Below are 24,730 nucleotides of genomic sequence, written 5' to 3'. Positions count from 1 at the left end.
GCTGAGGTCCTCTTCTGAGCTCACTGGTTGTTGACAGAATTCACTTCCATGGTTGAGGGACTGATGCCCTCAGCCACTAGGGTCGGCCTGCCATTTCCTGATAGGTGACTCTCTCCAAAACACGGCAGTTTGCTTTAAGGTTAACAGGAGAGCACGTCTATTTCTGCTTTTTGTCTCTTACTTTTAGGCAGTCTTTTGTAATCTCCCTTTTAATTGAGTCAAGTGATGAGGGATCGTAACTGCATCTACAGAATCCCTTCACCTTTGCCATATAACAATCTCAGGGGTGATAGCCTATCATATTCACAGATCTTGCCCACACTCTAAGGGAAGAAATTACATAGAGCATATACATCATGGGTAAGAAATCTTAGGGGCCATCCTAGGATTTGCCTGCTACGGAAGGGATAAAAATCATACCCCTTGTTTAAAACATAATGTTAAAAAATGTTAAACATATGTTAAAAAATATATCCCAATGTTTAAGTCTAGTTTTTATATTTTCTTTAATGTTCTTTTCATAGTGTTTTTAAAAATTTCCTAAGAAAAGCAAAACATTTCAGGATACTTTAACTTCATATAAAATGTGTTTGTACCATAATTATTCAGTTGAAAAAAACGGTGCTTCTAATTCAACCAACCATGGAATTCATGGTTCACAACATTCTCCATCAATTCTGCCTCAAGGTATTAAGTGTCTGTCAAAATGTCACTTTGACTAAAATAGAATCTGAGATGCATGCAGAATAAAATTGTTTGGTTTTTCTGTGTAGATGTTACACACTACAGGGACTTCCCTGGTGCTCCAGTGGGTAAGACTCCGTGCTCCCAATGCAGGGGGCCCAGGTTCAACCCCTGGTGGGGGAACTAGATCCTGCATGCCGCTAAGAAGTCCACATGCCACAGCTAAAGAGCCTGCGTGCCGCAACGAAGACCTGGCGCAGCCAAAATAGATAAATAAATATTTTTTAAAAAAAATGTTATTAAAAAAGTTACACACTACAGGTTATAAATTTTATATTGAATATACATGATTATAAGGACTCACGCAAGTTCTAATTTGTAGCTAGCATTCAGAGCATTTCTTAACCTATTATTTGTATACTATGAAATTTGATTCAATATGATTGAAATGAAGATAGGAAAGTCATTTTTTAAATCTTTTATTTCATAGTTCATAAAAAACATTTATATGTACAAGACTCAAAGTAGACAGAAAGGCAGCTATTTTAATCACAAACAGACGAGACAGTAGTCACTCAGACTCTACTGTGGAAGCATATTTAATGCATACCCTTCAATGTTAGGCATAAATAAGTCAAACTATGCAGTTCAAATTCTGGGTTTTATATCAGATCTGCATATATATATGATACTTGTGGTCAAACTTTAAGTCAATTTCAAACTGCTTATATTTTGAGTACAGGTTTAACTGTTACAAATATATGATGTTAACTAACACAATAGTGGTCTTCAAAGATCTTCTCTTTGCCCCATGTTCATACGTTTGTAATCTGACTCTGTTTGCTAATTTCCCTTCTTATAGTTACTCTTCAAATTAGTGTTATGCATTGAGTTCCCTATGCATTTCACCCATCTCCTTTATCTGAAATAGAGGGAAAAAGAAAAAATTAAAATAATTTTGGACCCAGTCTTTTGTTTATTCTGAAAATAGCTTAAAAATCAAAAAGGAATGCAAGAAAATTCTCTTCCACATTTATGACTTATTTAAATTTTTTTTAAAAAAGGTATATTACAAGGAAACACACATTAAGTACATGATCCAAATTGCTTTTTAGAGGTAAGATGGCCAAAGTGACAGAGGGAAGTAGCAGGTAAGCTAAATCTTTAAGAATGGGTAATATTTTTGTTAAATGTATACCATTTTTAAATATAGGAAGAACCAATTCATTTTCTATTTTGAATCTTTTACTTTATGGGTGAGGAAACTGAAGTTTAGAATTAAATGATTTGTCTGAGATCACACAATTAATTATAGGCAGAACCGAGACAAGATGACAAACTACTACGGATGGCAAACATCTTGCTGTGCGGCAAGCATGGGATCGGCACTTTACACAGATTACTTTATTAAATCCTTACAATGGGTCTGTACTATTATCCCCGTTTTGCAGATAAAGGAAACACGGAGGCTTAAGGGAAGTTAAATAACTTGCCTAGCCAGTAAGTGGTCAGAAGTCAACATAATCTGGTCTGCTATGGAACTCGTGCAAGAAAATTTAGCATTGTGAGACTCTCCCTAAGACCCTAAGGACTATACTATAAAGGGACTCAAGTGTAATTGAGACCTGTCAGTGTCTGGAAGGTATAGGGATTATTAGGAGTAAGAGATTAAAACAAGGGCCTTTTAAATTAAATAATCCACTTACCTCAGCTTTCTCATATTTTGCCATTCTTTTCTTTCTGGAAACAACCTATATGGAAGAAAAATGATTACTATTTGAGGACTGCTACCCAAACAAAAAGTTAGTCTAAATTGACACATATGCTTTTAATGAACACAATTCTGATATGAACCAATTTAATTTTAAAATCTATCCGTAGACATTGTTTCTCAAATGCAGAGAAAACAATGAATAATCTTTGGTGAAATGTGTGATTCTTCCACATCCTGACACAAATGTATGAACACGTGCATGTAAGTTTTAGGGGGTCTCAAAAAACAAATGGGATCATGCAGAGTATCATTTCCCTCTTTGCACACCCTGTATCCACATCACAGGAATCCTTCCAGATCAAAAGCTATAGATTGAACTCCTTTTTTTTTTTTGAACTCCTTTTTAATAGCCACTTTATTCCATGGCATGGATACCCCACAGTTTACTCATCCATCCTCCTCTGGATGTACACTCAGGCTGTTTCCAGATTCACCTTACTAGCAACGCTGGAATACATGACCTTGACCATGCTTCCTTATGTACTTGTGCTTTCATTTCTGTAGGACAATTAGATTTCTATGATGAACCTTTCATGTGTTTATCTGCCATCTGGAATTCCTTTTCTGTAAATTGTCTATTCACACCTGTTACCACTCTTTCTTTAGTTTCCTCATCATTTTCTAAGAACCCTTTATATAGTATGCATAATAATCTTTTGTTTTATGCATAGTATTTTCCCCGAGCCTATCATTGACATTTTTTTCACTTTACAGTATCTCTGCCATACAAAATATTTAATTTCAATGAAGTCAAATATATACTTCTTCCTTCATGGATTCCAGATTTCCCACCTTACTTGGTTTCTTTTATCACAAGGTTGTACAACATCTCCTAAATTAATTTTGAGACTTTATTCTTTAACATTTTGAACTGTAACCCGTCTAGAATTTGTGTTTGAACATGGGTATACTGCCCAACTCCTTTCACGCTGCTGTGCTCCAAAACGTGCTATTCACACACAGCTGAGCAATACGGCCAGCCCTGGTGGGGTGAAACAGGAATCCAACTTCTGTTTTCTTCCAGATGGATAGCCAAGTGTGATAATGCTGCTGAACTGAAAATATAACTTCTCATATACCATCAAATCTATTTCTGAATTTGTTGCGTTGGTAAAATCTCCTGATGCTGAAGTACCCTTACATAGCTAGAACGAACGCTGCTTGTTCAGGTGATACAGTCTTCTTCTGAAGCACTGCTAAGTTCAGTTTACATTAAATCTTTTATTTTGAACTGCTGCTTCACACTTATCCCTTTTAATTCTTTTTTATGCTAACATTAATTTGTGTTCTGTAGTTTCATCTCACTGAATGGTTTGGGAATTCAGGTTACTTTGCATTAACCCTGGCAACAGTGTTGAACTGCACTCCTGTGTGCAGTGAGGACAGCTGAAGGACGTTTGCTATTTGACAGCAATGTAACCAACCTGTGAGGTGCTCAGCTACAAGCTTTTCTCAGATCAGTATCCTTTCTTGCTTCATAAGGTTGACTATTTTATAAAAAGGGACCGGAAACGCAATAGATTCATTCAGCATAAAGGATTACAAAAAATGAAGACTTGGTTTCATTAACTTGTTTTGGCACACGGTTGTGGCTTTTTCATATTATCACCTTTTCTTCAAAGAAGAGACCCTGAAATGAAATTTTACTTGTCCTATACTCACCAGCACAGCAATCCCAGCAGTAATTGCTACTGCCACAACCACAATGACAGCAATTATACCAGCTTGTAGACCCTGCATTGAAAATTCAGGTGGTTTTTCATCAACATAGTAAATTGAAGTTCGACTAGGATCCAGATCCAGTAGTTCCCCATTTACTCTCAGGTCCATTCTGTTGGACTGGAACAAGGATTCATCTTTAACCTACATTGAGAAGGAGAAAAGCAATTTAAAATAGTTAAGAAAACCTACCATGGCCACATAGAATTATGTGCCAATTATGTACCAAAAGAACTGCTGCCAAGAATCTTTACGGTTTTGGTGATAACAATCTCATCCATTGAAACATAAGGAAGAAAAAAAACAAAAAATACCCACCACTTTAATGACAGGAAAATTTCAAACATATACAAAAGTAGAAAGAATAATGAGATCCCATGTACCTGTTAACTCAGATTCAATAACATAAACACATAGCCAACCTTATTTTATCTACTCTTCCTTCTATCCCCACCCCCCCAGCCTCTCCCAGTCTGGTTTTTTGTTTTCTTTCTTTGTTTTGTGGGGTTTTATTTTGTTTTGTTTTGCTGCATCGCTTGGCTTCTGGGATCTTAGTTCCCTGACCAGGGATCGAACTCAAGCCCTTGGCAGTGAAATCGCGGAGTCCTAACCACTGGACCGCCAGGGAATTCCTTGGTCTTGTTATTTTGAAGTGAATCCCAGATTTCATCAGGAAATAATTCACTTAAGGGACTTCCCTGGTGGTCCAGTGGTTAACACTCCATGCTTCCATTTCAGGGGGCACGGGTTCGATCCCTGGTCAGGGAACTAAGATCTCCCATGCTGTACAGCACAGCCAAAAAAACTTTTTAAAAAAGAACAAAGCCTCAGTGCCCCTGTGGTTACTATCAAGTGGTCTAACATACACGTAACTGAAATTCCAGGAGATGGGCTCAGGAAAAAAAAAAAAAAAGAAGAAAATAGCTCACTTCAGCATATTAAAGTTTAAACAAACATTTTAATCACACCAGTTACACAGCATTTTTTTTTTTTTTTTTTTTTTTTTTTTTGGTACGCGAGCCTCTCACTGTTGTGGCCTCTCCCGCCGAGGAGCACAGGCTCCGGACGCACAGGCTCCGCGGCCATGGCTCAAGGGCCCAGCCGCTCCGCGGCATGTGGGATCCTCCCGGACCGGGGCATGAACCTGTGTCCCCTGCATCAGCAGGCGGATTCTCCACCACTGCGCCACCAGGGAAGCCCCACACAGCATTTTTTACATAGTCTCTTGTTAATGGAAATTATAGTAGGGGAAGGCTACACTCACAAACTAAATAACTGCCAAGGAGGTAGTAAAAATCATAGGAGAGAAGATATTCTAGGCAGAACAATGTGATAAAAAGGCATAAATATACAAGCAAGTAAGAAAGGGGTATAAGAAAGGTGAGTGTGAACGACAAGGAGGACAAAATTAATTGCAGCGTGAGAACCAGTTGGAGAACAGTTATTCATACAGTTGATCTAAAAGTAGATAAACAGGTGAAAGATCTTGAGTCCACTGAGGCATGATAGACAACATTACATTTCTAAACACAGGAATAAAATGAGGAAGATTATACTCACATCTTTTTCAAAATAATAAGCCACATCAGCTATGTCCACATCATTCTGAGTTTTCTGAGAAGAATTCTGTACCAGATCAATAACGATAACATCATTCTCATACTGGGGGAAAAATTGAAAAATACAAATTAATATTACTATAACCAAAACTGTATGAAAATATCATTGTTCAATAATCAGAATATTCAGTGTTGGATTTTCTGTAATCTGCATGTGTCAGTGTTTCTTGCCATTAGTGGATAATTGGGTTTATCACCAATAATTTCAAAATCTTTGGGAGGTTTTAAAAATCTATCCAAAGGAATTAAAATAGCAATGCAACCAAAGATAGTTATAAATTTCTTTTCAAAAGAGAATTTTCAAAAGATTTTAAACAAGATATTAAAGTACCTTATTTGGTTAGAACTACTTTAATGCTAAAATGCTAAAGAAATGCAATCCAAAATGCAGTGGCATTTACCATGTTCTGTTTTTAGGAAGGAAAAAAGTCTGTCCCTACCAAAAAGTCTTTTAAAAAATGACAGCAATCTTCTGCCTTGAAAGAGTTCCATCACACTATTCAAGCATTTTTCAACCAAAGTTGAAAGAGTTAAGGAAGGGCTAACCGATTAAAGACTAGCTCCTGAAACCAGAGAAAACAGGACTACGTAGCATCCTAAGTATTGCCAGAAACAACCACAGAGAGAGGTTTTCCAAGGTGTGAAGACTGGCATGTGTTAGGAATAGTAAGAGATACATTTTCTTTAAGGGTAAACTGAGGTTTTCAAAGACTACGGAAGGAAAACAATAACAGGGGATTTGCAGGATTAAGTGCCCAGGGCTTAAACTGTTATTCAAATGCAGTTTAACCACTATCAAAAATCATACCCAAACCAAACTATCTGACCAATTTTCTGTTAAAGCTCACTTGCAAAAAAAAAAAAAAACTTACCAGAATATTTGTGATATATTTTGGATCCAGTTGATAACGACTTGTGATTACCTCCTTGAGTGCACTGTAAAAAAATTTTGTGCCATTTTGCAACTATCATCATAATAATTGATACAAAAACTGCTGAGTTCTAGTTTGACTAGAAACAGGATATTTACACAGTATCCAAGTATCTACCCACAGGTTATACTTATTAATTACAAAAAGCAAAGTGGTAACTCCATAGCAGAGAAACCTGGTGGACACCACCCTGACCAGTTAACATTACTAGTAAAGGGACAAGCTGATGTTGTGTGCCTCCCAATGTGAAGTACTGAGACGGACACAAGATCACTTTAAGTAGCTTTCCTGTCAAAAATGAATTACCTGTATTTAATTATGAGGAAACATGAGACAAATCCAAAATTGAGGGACATTCTATAAAACAATTTGCCCATACTCTTCAAAAATATCAATGTCATGGTTTATAATTCAAATATTAATTAAAAATTTAAATTTTATTGGAAAAACAAGACAAAGAAATGCCAAAGCAATGTTCCATATTTAAAGAGACTGAACAGTCATAACAACTAAATGCATGATCTTAGACTGGGTCCTGGGTCAGAGGGGAAAAAATTGCCACAAAGGACATCGGGAAAACTGGCACGATGTGGTTTAACATTAAATTTCCTGAATTTGATAACTGTATAGTGGTTATGTAAGAGAATGCCTTTTGTTCCTAGGAAAAGATACACCACAGTATTTAGGGGTCAAGGTGCATGACATCTAGAACTTGCTCTCAAATGGTTCTGGGGAAATAATATTTATACATGCTCAGATATAGAAAGTACACACACATATGCATACACATATAAAAAGAAAATGTGGCAAAATGTTTACTGGTAAATCTGAGCGAAGGGTACTACAGGATACAATTGTACTACAATATACAATTCCTGTACCTCTATTTTTTTAAAAAGTTAAAAATATTATTTACAGTATTTTATTTTTCAGAAATATGAAAACGCACTGAGACTTGTTTTAGTTTATCTAATGGTGTAGGATGGAAGTTCTGAGTACCAACTGTGCAAACATAATGCATTTAATAGCACTTACGCCTGCAAACTTTGAACATCATAAGGTTTTTCTCTTGTCTTGTGTTTTAGTTCAATGATGATCCAGCTATAAAGTAAAAAGACAATACTATTGATTGACCATAACAACTCAGCCTTTTATATTATTTTTTTAATATGCTAATACCCAAATTCCCAAGTGGAATTACAGGAGAATTAACAGAAAAAGGATCTATACAAAAGATATGCCCTTCATTTCTTCCTTGGCCCTCACACACATCATTCATAAAGAACTCAGGCTTTCTAACATGGACCCTCTGGCCTCTGGTCACCACACTCAAGATCACATATTACATATTCAAAACTAAATTTAATTAAATGAATCCAAAAAGCATGAAAACAAATAACATATAGGCAGCTAAGGCTTAGTTGGTCATGTTGGGTCCCGCTCATGGGAAGAGACAAAAAGGCACTGAGAGAAACAGAAAAGTGGCCACAAGGCTCCAGAAGACAGAAGTGGAGAGAGTGTCTGCCTTGGTCTTTCTAGTCCTTTCCAATAAAATCTTTTTGGCTTAAGCTAGCTGCAGTGTGTTTCCATTCCTTTCCATTACCTAATCCCTGAAACAATCATACCTCGCTGTAAGACACAATAAATGAGCAAATATATACATAACTTAAATCATTCATATACATTTAACACTAACTGTACTTTAAAATACTGAAGAGTGTTAAGTAAAAATAAATTAAGGAAAATTATGTTTAGTATGCTACCATAAGAAAAAAATTTAAAAATAAGAAAAACTACATTGCTAGTAAATTCACAGAAGATCTCTGGAAGGTTATGGCATAAACTGGTGACATCTGTTCTATGGAAGTAAACTGAGTAAATGGGGGACTGAGATGGGATGGGGGCTTGTCACTGTCCACTCTCTTCTATCTTTTGAATTCTAAATCACAAAATCACATTACATGTTCAAAACTAAATTTAGTTAAACAAATCCAAAAAGCATGAAAACAAGTAATTTATAGGTAGCCCAACTCACAAGGTCCTCACTGGCTCGGAGCAGGATATTTCACTGTCCTTATCGGTTCTTCTGACCCCAGCAGTGTTCACACACCAGCACGTGGAGGTGCCATTGCACTGCTTGGCTTTAAAGAGCCCCTTGTCGTCACACTCGGGATCATAGAGCCCGTCATTATTCTGGATAGCGCCCTCTGGTTTCACTCTTCTCCCAGCCTTGGAGCCACTCATTTCTGCCTTCATCACCAAACATTTGGAAGCCACTGAAAAGTGAAAAAGTCACGTCAAAGTGAAAAATAACTGCTGTTGTATGCTTAAGGAAAAAATTTAATTTACTCCAAACTTCCAGGGCCAAAGATTACCGTAGACTTACAAGTTCCCAGGTTTACTTTCTAAATCATAAGAAACTTTAGAGATGAGATAATGTTGACAAAATAACATGATTCAGATTTAAGCCAATTAAACGCTTCCCGACTCAAGACAAATCAATTAAAGAAGTGTAAGTCAAAATAAAACTTAAAGGTAATGAGGATATTCTACTCACGTTTTGTGCAAATGACGGAATGTTGTGTACCGATTGAAGTACACTGGCACTGACCATGTGCATTCACAGAGCAGTTTGTGGTCAGTTTGTAGTTTTCACACACACATCCTGCAGGGGAAAAAAATCCACTTTAAAAATGAGGATCCAGGGCTTCCCTGGTGGCGCAGTGGTTGAGAGTCCGCTTGTCGATGCAGGGGACGCGGGTTCACGCCCCGGTCTGGGAAGATCCCACATGCCACGGAGCGGCTGGGCCCGTGAGCCATGGCCAATGAGCCTGCGCATCCGGAGCCTGTGCTCCGCAACGGAAGAGGCCACAACAGTGAGAGGCCCGCATACCGCAAAAAAAAAAAATGAGGATCCAACTGTCAACTCTGATGGTGGATCAGCTAAATTACGTTCTGACAATAATGCCCAAGTTACAGGAACATACAGCCTTAAAAAGTGGTCCTGAATGTGTCATTTTTCAGCTATAACTGGAGTGGCTGACACTATGCTAAATAGTTTGTACATATTATATAGACAGTCTAATTTGCATGCATTCCAATTTTTGTTTTTTAAACCAAGAATAAACCCTCCAAACACCAGATTCAGCTTTGCCTTCGTGATACTCCCAGACTCAGCTTCTTCCCTCCTCCTGTCCTGCTAGATAAACATTTGTCTGTAGGTCATGGAGTCTTTTCCCCAAAATCAACAACACACTAGTATACATAAAATAGATAACCAAGGGTCTTCCCTGGCGGTCCAGTGGTTAAGACTCCACACTTCCAGTACAGGGGCCGTGGGTTTGATCCCTGGTCGGGGAACTAAGATTCCACATGCCACGCGGCGTGGCCAAAAATTCTTTTAAGTAAAATAAAATAAAATAGATAACACAGACCTGCTGTATAGCACAGGGAACTCCACTCAATATTCTATAATAACCTATATGGGAAAAGAATCTTAAAAAGCATGGATATATGTATAACTGAACCATTTTGCTGTACACCTGAAACACATTGTAAAATCAACTAGATCTCAATATATAATAAAAATTAACTTTAAAGAAGTACCAATTCTATGATCAGTGAATAACTCACATTACCTCCCTCTTCTCACCTCATTTTCTTAATAAGAGATGCTTCTTGAGACTTAATAGGAACATATTCAACCCTTGGACAATTTCGTATCTTAGAAAAATTATACTTTCAATTGAATTTGGAGGTACCTCCGGATGTGCGCTTCCTAACTAAATTAAATTCTAGAACCTGATTTTGAAAGTGCTATTAAGCAGCCCATCCTGGATACTGATGTCAATTTAACAGTTATATCTTCGACTATCTCAAAAGTTCATTTTAACTTCAAATGGCAAGCACATCTAATTTCTTCGTCTAGCTAAGAGAGTGCAATCTTTAAAAACAAAAACTAATTACAACAGACCAAAGAATTTATATATTGCTCCTTCGTATCTCAAGTTGGCTTTAGTTTTTCCCTGTTTAAATTATAATCAATACGAGCCACCTATATAATCTGTCCAGCACTAAACTCAGTATCGGGGTCATAAAAGGAGAAAGTACAGAGCGGTCCTCAAGGAGTTAAAATCTAATGCAGCACTACACTATACCTGCTCAGAGCACATATTTATGCCTAAACAATGTGAAATTTAAAAGAGACCAATCAGACTTTCTGAACATACTCCTACAGCAGCTATCATCACTTTAAAGCAATTTAAAATTATTTGGCCTCAGATTGAAGTTGAAAAAACGTGAGTTGATTAAACTGCATTATTTTGAAAGTGTAGTGAATTAGGCTGAGCCCTGCTGGTGAGACTACAAAAGCCTTTCCACAAAACTGTGGCTAACTGACACTTCACTGCTAGCCACGACCTTACAAATAAATCAAGAGATGGCAGCCAAGATGTTTATTCCAGAGTAAGAAAAACTGGAATCAAACTACATGTCCAACATTAGGATAATGGTGCGACCTTCCAGGCTATAGATTGTTTTGTACCATTTAAATCATGCTTTTCAAGACTAAAGGAAATGGAAAACTCTGGATATTATGTAGGGGGAAAAAAAATCAAGACATAAAACAACGTGTTTAGGTTTAGGGTAATGTTTAGAGCAATGTCTAAAAGAAAAAAAATACCCAATTATTATTATTATTATTTTTTTTTTGGTCGTACGCGGGCCTCTCACTGTTCTGGCCTCTCCCTTTGCAGAGCACAGGCTCTGGATGCGCAGGCTCAGCGGCCATGGCTCACGGGCCCAGCCACTCCGCGGCATGTGGGAATCTTCGCAGACCGGGGCACGAACCCGTGTCGCCTGCATCGGCAGGCGGACTCTCAACCACTGCGCCACCAGGGAAGCCCCCCAATTATATTATTAATTACGGGATTCTCTTAACGTGGTTCCAATATGACTTTTTTTTTTTTTTTTTTTTTTTTTTTGCGATACGTGGCCCTCTCACTGTTGTGGCCTCTCCCGTTACAGAGCACAGGCTCCGGACGCGCAGGCTCAGCGGCCACGGCTCACGGGCCCAGCCGCTCCGCGGCATGTGGGATCTTCGCGGACCGGGGCACGAACCCGTGTCCCCTGCATCGGCAGACGAACTCTTAACCACTGCTCCACCAGGGAAGCCCCAATATGACTTTTTTTTTTTACTCTTTACGATTATCGATATATCTGGGTTCCCTACAAAAAACTTGGCATTATTTATATGATCCTTGAAGAGAAAACATCCACACACCTCGTAGTTAAGGCCCTCCTCCCCGCGCACAGGTGCGTAGCGGCCCAAGAGGTCTCAACGCAGCCGCTAGTCCCCGCCCGAGACCCACATCCGGGGCCCACCGCAGGTGCCCGGGGAGGGGCGGGGCCGCAGGTCGCAGTCGCAGAGTCCCCTCCCGACCCGGGCAGGTTTCCACTTCACCAAAACCCCAAGTGCGCAGGGGCCGAAGAAGGTGGGCGCGTCGAGGCGGCCGCAGCCGCAGCCACTCTGCTCCCCGCCTTCCCCTCCGCCCCTGCTCCGGTCCATATCCGAGAGAGGCGCGCAGAGCGCCAGGCGAGGCTGCTCCCTCCGGCTCGCGCGAGTGGGCGCCTTCCCGCTGCCTCCCACCCGCACAGAGCCTAGGCAGCCCCGCGCCGTCCGTCTCCGGGCGGAGAAGCGCGGCCGCCCGCCCAGTCCCCGCAGGTTACGTCTAGGGCGCGAGGGCCGCCACCCCTTGGTCCTCCTAACCCCGCAACTCCGCTCCTCACCTTCCTGGGCCGCGGCCACCGCCGCCGTCGCAGCGGCGAGCAGGAGCCCGAACGCAAGGACGTGGGGGGGCGCCATGTTGTGCGCGCCGAGGACAGGGGCGCGAGGGGCTCGAGGCGGGCCGGGGGCTCGCGGGAGGACGCGCGGACAGAGTAGGCCGCCGGGAGCCCGCTGGCCGGCGGGAAGGCGCGAGACCTGGGACGCGCGGGTCCGCGTCGGGAGGACGACAGCGAGGTGCCCCGGGGCCAGGAGCACGGTGCGAGCTGGCCGACGGGCTGCGCGCTTTGGACGCTCGGCGGGGCGGAGCAGACCTTCCAGACCTGGCGGCCCCGCCCCCGGCCCCTGCCCGCGGCTGCTCACCTCTGCCGGCCAGTTCTCGGCTATGAGTCACCGCCGGGAGGCGGGGGGAGGGAACAGACTCCCTCCCCTCCCCCACTCGGAACGAGGCCTTTGGGAATACCATCCCCTCCCCAGGTGCGCGCCGGGTTCGCCAGGTGCTTGCTCCTGCGGCCGGTGGGGGCGGGGAGGGTGGGAGCCTGGGTGGCCACGGAGAAAGTTTGAAAATACCGACACTTCCTTTTTACCGGAGGGAGCACGACTCTGAAACCTCGAGGAAAATGGACCTGGAGGAAAGAGTGAGGGGGCCGGGAGGATGAAGGCGGAAGGTAAAATGGAATACAAAGAGAAGCGGAAGACCGTCCCACGCACGATAAAAAAAAAAGACCTTCGAGCTTTACCTGTACGTTTTAATTGTACTCCTTTGAAACTAGAAAGAAAGGAGAATCTCCCTAGCTCTCGGGATGACAAACTCATGTGATCTTTATAATTATTCTCAATAATTCTTTTCTTTTTTTTTATAAGCCTTTTTAGCGCTTGAAGGTGTTCCCATAGAGCGAAATGCTGGAAACTGAGATTACCAGGGTCGATTATTATTAGAGAACAATGTTGATGAGTACTTCGAAAATAGAAACGAAGGACGATAATTTATTTCAGTGCAAATGAATTCAAATTACAACACGCTGTTGTTACACTCTTAAGTGTAGTGACTTGAAGCTTTTAATAATTATTAAAAGTTTTGTTTTTAATGGTATTTTTGTTAGCTGTAATATTATTATGACCTGTTTTTAAAAGTCTTTTTTTTTTTTTTTCAGTTTAAATCATCGAAGAGTTCAAAAGAGGAAAAGTGAACAGGCAATCTAAAGATTCAACTAAATTTGATTAATTTCTACAAATATATATCAAGTCATGGATTATGCTTTTATTGAGCAATAATTTAAGTGTGTTGTATCCGCCTATTGCCAGTTGATTAATGTAAATAATAACTTTGTTGCAGTAAATACCAGTATAATGTGAATTTTAGTTGGACGTTAAATAAGTTATTTAACTATTTGATTATTGACATATTAAGGAAATCCTATCAATATTTTAAATCTGTAAATCTGAGCTAGACCTAGTTCTGGAACTTGGTGATCTGTTCAAAAATTTCTTTAAATGAAAAGAATAGTACTATCAAGTCAGGAACAACTATCAACCAGATTTTTGTTATCTTCTGCATTTTGGATGTTTTCAAGAAGTTACACACTGCCAGCCCCCAAACTGCACACACTTTTCCCAAGAATAAAACTGGTTATTGTGACTTTATTTGCAAAATGTTCCTTTGCCAGGTCTAAATCTGTTACCTACCTAATCAAGAAAAACCTCATCTTTTTATAACTTGACAGCTGTTTATTAAATGGTTCATTTCAATAATGTGAATTGAAAAAACATGATTATTAAATAAATGACAAAACGCCACACTAATCTGACTCATAGTATCTGAGTATACATCCAAGATATTATTTATTTTTATAGCTCTTTAACACCTTCTCAATTTGTCACTGCTCAAAATTGCTCATTTTATGCTTTGTGAATCTTTTTTAGTTCCAGTGCCATATTTAAGAACATTTCATAAAATCTTGGTAAGATTTCCTACCTAAGTATATTCTTTAAATTGTTCTTAAAATTTACAGGTGTTGCTTTTTAATTTTCACAGTAGTCAGTTTGATATATATTTGACTAAGAAAAAATATGACACTACTGAAAATTGTATTTAAACTTTTCTGACCAAACTCTTGCAGTCCGTCAGTTAAGAACCCAATTAAAAAACCAACATCAAAGCTAAAGAATGGATAGAAAAGGAGAGAAACTAGTTAAGAAAAGATATAATGGGTAGTGCAAAGTATTGCTAGGTTAGGTATTTTGGTTGTGACTTTCTCTTGAATGTTAAGAGATACTTCTAAATCAAAAAGATAACATGTTAAATATAAATAGTATTGGAGAAAAGTTAAGTATCATGTTCCTTAAAAAGAAACAATTAGGGGTACTATTTAAGAAAATTACTTATTTAATATTCTATAGTATAGTTTCTTCACATAGATTTTAGAGTATGTGTGTGTGTATATGTGTGTGATATGTAAAATTTAATGAAACCTTAAATGGGTTGAATGTTATTCTTGCAGATGGCTAGAGGAGAGTGTAATGTGTAAACATTTGCTATAAAGGGCTACTAGTTCTTAAAATTTTAGTTATTTCATGAATAATACATTAGTAGAAAACAAAAGTACATTATATAGAATGAAGAATGAAAGCTCTTTTTGACCACTATTCAGCAAACCCCTCTCTCCTAGATAATCCTTGTTAACAGTTTGGTACTCATACTACTTGTTCATTACTTCTCACATATCCTAAAGAACCTGGTTACATAGGATGTACTCTGTGCAGAGTGGGAGATATTATTTAGTTTGGTTTAGGTTTATAAAAATAGTCTGTATATTCAGAGTCCACCTTAATACGTATGCATATGTGTGCATAATTTTTTATCAAGTGTCATTATGTTTGTCATTAAAGTAAACTTTGTCTCCAAAGCAAAATGCCTAACCCCTACCATGAAAAAACCCTTTTCATATCTTTCTACCCCTGAAATTATTTTATAAAATACAAAGCACCACATAATAAGCACTTAGTATACTATTTAGTACATTAATATCAATATGTACATGCTTATTAAGTGATATCTATTATAATTAAAATAATAAAGTTTTACTTTTATCAAAGAAGTGCATGTACATAGTATAAAAGTCAAGTAGTACTATAAAGTTTAAAATAAAAAATAAGAGCTTCCTTCCTGTCCTGGTTCTTGTTCCTCCAGAGGCAACCACTTTCTTAAGGTGTCTTTCATCCCCAGCATATGGTCTGTCTTGGTGAATGTTCCATGTGCACTTGAAAAGAATAACAATTTTGTGAGGTGGAGTGTTCAGGTTGGTTGATGGTATTTTTCAGGTCTTGTAAATTCCTTTTGATTTTGTGTCTACTTCTATCAGTTGTTGAGAGAAGAGATACAGCCTTAGATTATACCATTAATGTGTTACTGTACTTGCTTTATCACATAGCTGTCCATTTATCTACTCATCTGTCTTATTATTTTGATGCATTTCCAAGTCAACTGCAGGCTTCATTACACATTTTTCTCTAACTACTTCAGTACGTATATCATTATGTAGAGATCAGTGTTTGCTTAGAGGGTTTTTTGGTGTGGTGAAAGAATAAGGAGAAAAAAAATGTAAGTGTAACATTAAATGAGTTTGACAAATTCATGCACCTGTGATATGGACTCTTATCAAGATAAATATAACCATCATTTTCAGAAAGTTCTATTTTTCTCTTTCAAATCAATCCCTGCTCCTTTCAGATGCAATCCTAATTCTGATTTTTTCCACCATGAATTAGTTTGCCTAGTCTAGCACTTAAGGCCAGCTTCATGGGTATACAACCTGCACGGTCACATAGGACCCCACGCTTAGAAGGGCCCCATACTTGGTATAATGCTCTACTGTAACAATATTGAAATTCTTAACATTTTAATAAGGAACCCATATTTTCATTTTGTACTGGGCCCTGGAAATTATGTAGCCAAGGCAATGAGAGAAATAAGGTAGTAACCTGAGAGACATGAGGGCTCAAGGAAGGGTCTTATTAATCCGAGGGATAATATAACATGTTTCTATGGTGATGGAAGTGGTCCAGGAGAGAGGGGAGATTGACGAAATAGGGGAGATGTGGAATAACCAGAGGAGGGACAACATAGAGAAAGGGAGAGAGGAGAGAGGATGGGACCCAGAGTGGAGGGGTGAGAGCCCTTGAGAAGAGCAGGGACAGGTTTCCTACCATAACAGAAGGATGGAGGCAGATGCAGGTGTACTAACTAATGTGGTGGTGGAGAATGAAACTGTTCTGACCATTTTATTTTATCAAGGATGTATGAGGTGAGGTCACCAGCTGCAAGAAGGGTATGAGGATGAGGAGATATGAGTTATTTTAAATTTTATTTTGAAATAATTTTAGATTTTATGAAAGAGATGAAAATATGGTATAGAGTTCCCGTATGTCCTTTACCCAGTATCCCCTAGTGTTAGCATCTCACGTAACCATAAGAAGTTAACATTGGTACAACATTATTGACTAAACTGTTGACTTTATTGGGAATTTCCCAGTTTTTCCACTGATGATCTTTTACTGTTCCAGGAGCCAATCTAAGATCCCATATTTCATTAAGGCATCATATCTCCTTAGTGTCTACCAATCTGTGACAACTTCTCAGTCTTTCCTTTTCTCTCATGGCCTTGACACTTGTGAAGAGTATTTTGTATAGTACAGTTTCGTGGAATGTCCCTCAGCTGGGGTTTGTCTGAGGTTTTCTCATGAGTAGTCAGAGGTTATGTGTTTGGGGGAAGAATGCCACAGAGGTGTTACACATTGAATCATATCGGGGGTACAAGATATCAACATGATTTATTACTTGGATCATTTGTATAAGGTGGTGTCTGCCAGGTTTTCCCACTGTGAAGTTGCTACATTTCCATTTTCATACTCTATTCATTTGAGTCACTCTATCCAGCCCATCACCTCCTGAATGATGAAGTATAAAAGAAACTGTGGACAGATGTTAAAGCCATCAGGGCTTCCCTGGTGGCACAGTGGTTAAGAATCCGCCTGCCAATGCAGGGAACAAGGGTTCGAGCCCTGGTCCGGGAAGATCCCACATGCCACGGAGCAACTAAGCCCGTGCACCACGACTACTGGGACTGCGCTCTAGAGCCCGTGAGCCACAGCTACTGGCCCGTGTGCCACAACTACTGAAGCCTGCGTGCCTAGAGCCCGTGCTCTGCAACAAGAGAAGCCACTGCAATGAGAAGCCTGTGCACTGCAACAAAGAGTAGCCCTGCTCGCGGCAACTAGAGAAAGCCCGTGCAGCAACGAGGACCCAATACAGCCAAAAAATAAATAAATTAAATTAAATTAAATTTTAAAAACCATCAGAGTTACGGTGTTTTGTTTGCTTTTTTTTTTTTTTTTTTTTTGGTCGGGGGTGGCCATGCCACGTGGCTTTCGGGATCTTAGTTCCCTGACAAGGGCCCAAACCAGCAGTGAAAGCGCCTGGTCCTAACCACAGGACCACCAGGGAGTTCCCTGAAACCATCAGAATTTTAATAGATATTCTGGGGAAGATACTTTGTGGTTATGTAAACATTCTATTTTTCCTTAAAACTTTGCAATGTGGGAGATTTTGAGGAAAGATGGAGAAAGTCATTTTAGAGTAGGAAAGTGAACTTTCCCAGAAAACTTGATAGTATTTGCCAGGCAGTATGCAGTGTGCATTTGAGGTTCATGATCACCAACTCAAAGTGAAATCTATCAACTACTTTGTGTGATTTCCTCCAGCAATGACCAGCTGCTTGGGTGCAGGCTCTGAGAAGGTAGGAAGTTGGGTTCAAAGAGAATGGGATATTTCAGGCCAATATGACAGAAGAGAGAAGGACAAGATTGTTAGGGAAGATGTTTGCAGAAGTGGGATGAAGATGCTGGGCCATGGGACCTAAGCAGGGTTTGGAAGTGAAGACGAGAGGAGAGAAAAGCAGCTGCCAGACAAGGTTGAAGGGCTGTGACAATGGGAGCTCTTGAGTAAGTGATCTGGAAGGACAGGAGGTGATAGGAGGGACTTCAAAGGAGCTGGATGTTTAGAAGGAGGAGAGGAAAGAAAGAATTTGGAAATGACGAGCAGCACACCTACTCTACCCGCTGGCCCTTAGGTGCCTGGGACATGAGTACCTCCTACCTGAGAGGGCTGCTCGGGAGATGGGATAATCAGGGACCACCAGTTTCACTTACTGCCAGGAGATGGAGGGAATGTTCAAAGAAGAGGAGGTTACCAGGATGTTTGATGGGGACGGATCTGGAGTTGCAAAGGGAACAGTGGAAGAGTTCAGGGAGGGCAGGGAAGGGTTGGATTAGATTAAGTGATGAACTCAGGGATTCTGGGATGAGTGTCCGGTGTTGATGCTGGGTCTCTTGGAGGGCTTGTTTTCCTGGCAGTGACTGAGGCAAATGAGATATAAAGCATGACAGGATTAACCTGACAGGCTCTTGGAGGGAGATGGGAAATCAGCCCGAGATGTGTGGATTTTGGATACTTAGTAGGAAGGTCCAGGAGCTTCGGGATGACTGCCCACGCCCACAGAGTGTAGTGGTGGTGACAGTCTTATGGAGAGGGGTGGCTGTGGTCTCTTGGAGAGTATGGTAACATAAGGGCTATGGAGTGACCAGTCTTAGCTCATAACCACCTGAATGATTGAGTCATGATCATTAACAAATATTGGGCATTTACTTTGTGTATGAGTAAATTCAACAGTGTAAAAAGAATACAGTGTTCTTAAAGACAGCTGAGAGAGGAATCAATTGGTTCCAGATATTGTATTCTGGCCTAGACAGAGGGAAATAAGAGTGTAACAAACAGAGATGGACCTTAACCTTTGCCTTATCAGTATCAGAGAGGGGTGGGGTCTTTATGATGGGTCATTTATGGTGTTGGCAACAGCCTTGATGAAACCTGAGAGCTTTTTTCAGTGTTCATGTTTAATGACATCTTTGAAGCAACCAAGTATACATACGCAATTGTGAGGAAGTTCCCTCTCCTGGTAACTAGACAGGGCCCAACAAGATGGTGGCCCCGGGTTCTCATGTTGCTGGTTGAGAATGAATGCATTGGCAGTTTACAAAGCATGATAAGGAAACAACAAAGGATAAAAATGCACACTTAGATTGCTTTCCTTTCTGGAATTATCTGTGTGTCCCAATAGGGACTCCTGAGATGTCCCTAGAAAATCAAGACGTATGGTAAGAATGAACTAAATGTCACAAACTTGATTTCATCGGTACTCCTACTCAGGATGAGTGAATTACCAAGTGTCACAGTCCAGCTGAACCACGTACAACACACATCACTGCATATAATACTGACTCAGAATGTACTCGGTTTGATAATGTTCCAGGGAGTCTGGGCTGTCCCCTGTCCTAGTGCTAAGGATCAGCAGTCACTGAGGACCGAGTAAGAGGGAGAATGATTGCCTTGAAGTGGTAGAAGGAAGTGAGAAGAGGAAATAAATAATATGGATAAAGGAGGGGGGAGGGAGGGCATGTCATCTCTTTGTTGGTTCCCTGTTTGTAAAAAAAAAAAGAAGGGGAACTTCCAGGAGTTTGTAGGGAAGTCTTGTGATAAAGTAATGACCACATTATCATTCCCACAAAAGACTTGTTAGGTGAACAAGCAGCAGGTTATAATAGGAGTGCTGTGATGATGGTGATGATACAAAGTCCTGTAGAGAACAAATCTACAGTTAGCATTTTCCCCTGTGGTCAGTTGCTTACAGAACTTGCTGGAATACTGCTAGGAGCTAATGCATGGTGAGTTGAGTCACACAGTTGGAGTACTGTTAGGGACCAGTTTTTATCTCCTCTTTGGTCAAAAAGACAGCCCAGAAAAAATAACATGCGGGTCTAAATGCTGCAAATAGTTCAAAGAATATCTCAGACTGATGAAGGGTTAGTAAGCCATGTGAACATGGAGGACATCACACTCTGCCTCTATCCTTAGGTCCAAAGGGCTTTGTAGGAGAAAGCTGCACGTGTGTTGAATGGAGATCGCTAACCAGTGGAATTTCACAAGTATAGATAAGGACACAGCTGTAGCTCAGCTTATATGCCATCCAAGCTAGTTCACCCCGTAGAAATAGGTCCATCTGAAAGCATAGGTAAATTCATTTGGAGGCATAAAGTGGGGGCAAAAATGCGAAAGTTGGCCAATGAGTAAGCCTTAAGGGGATCCAAAATTACCTAATGATATTTCAGAACCAATTGGAGGGGAGGGGAGGGGAGATTAAAATGATTCAGAACCAATTGGAGGGGAGATTAAAATGATTCTGTTTTAATCAACAATCAAACTGTGGGTCTCCATTCTGCTTCTGTGGAGATCCTGTTTCAGTAAGACAGAATTCTTAGGGTTCTCAGTCGATGAGTTTCCAGCTTCAGTGGCGAGACATATACCCACACCGATAACTCCAGTGTGTAGAATTAATAGGATCTGGATTGGTCTGGCTACTACCCAGTTCTAGATCATTGTAAATGTTAATAAAACAGGCTGTTTTCTCTTTTTCAGCTTATTTTTTTGGATTCTTCTTACCCTCAAAAGTTTTCAGAGCCTTATTTGGCTCCTGGTCAGAAATCTTCCTTAGTGGTTTGTTAATTCAGCTGACCATTTAGAAAGGAAGAGAAGAGAAAATGAACATTCGGTACACACTCAAAAGTTGTGTTCTTCACATTATCTTATTTAATCTTCACAGAGACTGTATCACTGATTTCCATTTTACAAGTGAGAGAACTGGTTAAACAAAGTTAAGTAATGCCCAAAATCTCCTAAGTGAATGGTGATGCTACTGCTTGACCCTAGGTCTGTGACACCAAAACCTATACTCTTTCCCCACGTCACGTAGCTTCAGTGCTATCAACCCCAAAGCTTATGTCTTGGTTGTCAAAACTTAGAGAAATAAACATTTGTGTATCAGATAAGCTCGGGCACTTAATAACTTTGGATTAATTCCCAAAGGAGCTTGTAGTTAGGTGTTCATCTTTACAGGGGGCCTTCATTCTTTAAAATAGGATGTTATACTTTCTAACTGAGAGGCTATACAATATTTTGTACTTCGCTTATTTCTTGTAAAAACGCCCATAAGAATGAACATAATAAAGCAGCTGAGCCCTTACAACCATTGGAACCCTCCCTGTCTGCTTCCTGCTGGGGGTTGGTAGAGGAGAGAGGACACTGTTAGCCATGATCTTTCCACTGAGTTTGGGAGGCTGCCGACTTCTGACTCCTACCCCACCCTAGCAGGAAACTTACAGAAAAAAAAAAATTGGAATTATATATGTGGAGGCACTTGAGCATAGGTATGTTGCACATGGGCATGTATGTTTATGTACACATGGCTGAGAATTCAGAAGCTATATTGGTTGTGGGTCAAGGGCCACACCACATCGACCCATCTCCCCATGACTCTTGAGGGCTTGAGTTAATAAAGCCCCCTGTTTCCCTCCTAAATTGTTTCTCCTCTGCTCTCCTGCTTTGGTTCTCTTTGCAATTGCAATGAAATCAGCACTTATTTCTGAAAGTAGAACAGCCTGCAAAGAGCACTGACCCAGCTTCTAGTCACCACTCAGACAACGCTCTGAGTGTACCCTTGGACCAGTCATTTGTGCCTCTTGGTCAAATGGGAATTCACTCTAATACTTGGTTCATACCCAGCAGCGCTGTGTTAGTTTGCCAAGGCTCTATGCTATAGCTCCATTCGGGAGATGCACTTTGGCCCAGTTAGGCATTTCCGGCCCCACCCCACAGGTGCCCAGCCCAGTGGACTCCTGCTCTATGCTCCACCCCTCCTCTGTCACAGACGTGGTTGGGGTAGTCCATGTAATCTGCACCCCAAAGTTGGATGTTAGGTTCTCTGACTCTTTCCCTGGACACAATCCTAGGCCCAAGCTCCCTGCTAGGAAACTATTAAAGACAATGTGCTAGTGAGTGACATCTCCAAGGTTAGATATTTACATTTTAATTCAGGCCTTCTGGAGACAATTGTTATCCAAAAGGGGCAAGTGATGATAGGAATCTTAGGCATAGAAGCATGTCTTTGAGGGAGGTGTTTGAGGTAGCATGGTTTTTCCGTACCTGTCATAATCACCGCCCTGAAACACAGGGCTGGCTTGGCATTAAATTGTAACTTGTTTACTTAATACATATATACTAAGTACTTAAATTATTTAAGTTATACAACACTGTACTAAGCTTTAATGGCATCCAGGGAGTAATTAATGGCGTCTAGGAAGAAAAAGAAAAAGAGCCTGTTCTCAAGAACCTCCAGCCCAGCTGGGAGAGATCAGACACACGTGAAGTTAAAAACTAAAGAGCTGCATATTAACACCAGACAATAATACTAGCATACAACATTAAGCGTTCCAGAAGAAAGATACATTGCGGTACCCAAATCCATCATGAGACTGAGGTCTGGGGAGTTCATGAACTAATTCCCAGAAGAATCTTTCAGGAGAACTTAATTGCTTTTCTTTCAGGGCTCCAAAGTTCAGTCTGGATACTGACCTTCTCCTTAACAGCAAAGAGAATGATTCTTATTTGAACACATTCATGGCAGACCAATGGGTAAGCATTTCAGCTGAGAGAGCATTTTGGTTAATAATTAAGTACCATATTATTATATTTTAATTTGTCATGCCAGTCCAGTTTTAAGAAATTGTAACAATTTAGACCTTAAGCTACAATATTTCAATAATTTGTGAAATCATTGATTGGATATATGCATTAACCCACTGAATGCAGATGTCAACCCTAAAGTTTATGTCTAAGTCATGAAGACTAACAGAAATCTTTATTTGTGGGAATTCCCTGGTGGCGCAGTGGTTAAGACTCTGTGCTCCCAGTGCAGAGGGCCCAGGTTCGATCCCCGGTCAGGGAACTAGATCCCACATGCGTGCTGCCACTAAGAGTTTGCATGCCACAGCTCAGATTTTGCATGCTACAACTAAGGAGCCCACCAACCACAACCAAGGAGCACACGTGCTGCAACTAAGGAGCACGCCTGCTGCAACTAAGACCCAGCACAACCAAATAAATATTTTTAAAAAAGAAATGTTTATTTGTGTATCAGATAAACTTTGGCACTTACTAACTTCCAGCTGATTCCAAAAGAAGCTTGTAATTGAATGCTCATCTTTACAGGGGACCTTCCTTCTTTGAAATGGGTGTTAAGTGTTACCATTACTGCCTCCATTTTATAAATGCATGCAGGGCAGTCAGGTAGCTTCCCAAGAGTAGAGAGAGTGGTAGAGCATAGCAGAGCCAGGCTGGAACCCAGGGAACTACACCACTTCCCCATGAGCTAGCTCTGCCCAAGATAGATGACTGGCTGGTAGAAGCACAGTTTCCTAACTGATGCTGCTAACTTATGCATCTCCAGTAGATGGGAAGACTAGAGGTGAAGGTGGCATCAGCTGCCTGCTGGGCAGTCAGCTTTACTTGATGGATCTCACCTCCACATGGACTTCAGCTTCCCCTCAAACCTATGTGGGTCAAAAAAACCCAAAAAAACAAAAAACAAAACTGGCTCTTTGAGGAAGACACGATCGCCCGTCGCTGCTGCAACGGAGCCCCGGACTGCCCGCTTCTCTGACTCACCGCCGTTCGCTCGCGCGGAAGGAGTTGGTTAGGAAGCCTCGCCACAGCCTTGGCTTTTAAAGATACCAGAAAGACTCCGGTGGAGCCAGAGGTGGAGAATTCACCGAATTAAAATTATTCTAACCAGCTGCAACGTGAAGTCTTTGGAGAAGGTCTGTGCTAACCTGATCAGAGGTGCAAAGAAAAACAATCTCAAAGTGAAAGGACCCGTTCGGATGCCTACCAAGACTCTGAGAATAACTACAAGGAAAACTCCTTGTGGTAAAGGTTCTAAGACTTGGGATCGTTTTCAGTTGAGGATCCACAAGCGACTCATTAACTTGCACAGTCCTTCTGAGATTGACAAGCAGATCACTTCCATCAGTATTGAGCCAGGAGTCGAGGCTGAAGTCACCATTGCAGATGCTTAAACCAACCTTTTTAATATATTGATAATCAGATGTTAAAAAAAACTCCAAACTGATTTATAATTATGAAAATAACACATGCTTGGAGGAATATATAAAAGCATAAAGAAGAAAATCATTAAAAAAGAAGAAAACCATAATCACTCATAAATCCACATATACTTACTTTTTTCTAGAATATTTGCTTGTATTCATATTT

General features: G+C 40.5%; 1 protein-coding gene, 1 long non-coding RNA gene and 1 pseudogene across 4 annotated transcripts; 2 read left to right on the top strand and 1 right to left on the bottom strand.

The window, feature by feature from the left end:
• Positions 1-1,147: 1,147 nt before the first annotated feature.
• On the bottom strand, positions 1,148-12,890 carry EPCAM (epithelial cell adhesion molecule). The gene is made up of 9 exons (XM_032653772.1): positions 12,516-12,890; positions 9,286-9,393; positions 8,764-9,004; positions 7,764-7,829; positions 6,669-6,732; positions 5,738-5,839; positions 4,121-4,321; positions 2,391-2,435; positions 1,148-1,606 (listed from the first exon to the last, which is right to left on the bottom strand). The coding sequence occupies exons 1-9, from the start codon at positions 12,589-12,591 to the stop codon at positions 1,565-1,567; spliced, it is 945 nt and encodes a 314-aa protein (XP_032509663.1). The 5' UTR covers positions 12,592-12,890; the 3' UTR covers positions 1,148-1,564.
• A 28-nt stretch (positions 12,891-12,918) lies between these two features.
• On the top strand, positions 12,919-14,313 carry LOC116764781. Of its 3 annotated transcripts, none has more exons than XR_004353013.1 (3): positions 12,919-12,987; positions 13,103-13,252; positions 13,665-14,313. It is a non-coding gene; the product is annotated as an uncharacterized LOC116764781 (long non-coding RNA). The 3 variants fall into 3 exon arrangements; XR_004353012.1 differs by having other exon boundaries at positions 12,956-13,007; XR_004353011.1 differs by lacking the exon at positions 12,919-12,987 and having other exon boundaries at positions 13,019-13,252.
• A 6,358-nt stretch (positions 14,314-20,671) lies between these two features.
• LOC116764010 lies at positions 20,672-24,534 on the top strand (annotated as a pseudogene).
• Positions 24,535-24,730: the final 196 nt, after the last annotated feature.

This window comes from Phocoena sinus, chromosome 13, assembly GCF_008692025.1.
Source record: "Phocoena sinus isolate mPhoSin1 chromosome 13, mPhoSin1.pri, whole genome shotgun sequence".
NCBI classification, from domain to species: domain Eukaryota; kingdom Metazoa; phylum Chordata; class Mammalia; order Artiodactyla; family Phocoenidae; genus Phocoena; species Phocoena sinus.
Note: the sequence above shows the minus strand (reverse complement) of the source record. Positions and strands in the feature narration are given on the sequence as shown.

What these genes read in the sequence shown, in the direction of transcription:
- EPCAM (XM_032653772.1), bottom strand. Translation starts at nt 12,591, where the DNA reads ATGGCGCCCCCCCACGTCCTTGCGTTCGGGCTCCTGCTCGCCGCTGCG. An exon ending in AATATATCACAAATATTCTG is followed by an intron (nt 5,840 to 6,668) that starts GTAAGTTTTTTT and finishes TTTTTCCCCCAG; the next exon opens with TATGAGAATGATGTTATCGT. An exon ending in CTTATTATTTTGAAAAAGAT is followed by an intron (nt 4,322 to 5,737) that starts GTGAGTATAATC and finishes TTCTCAATGTAG; the next exon opens with GTTAAAGATGAATCCTTGTT.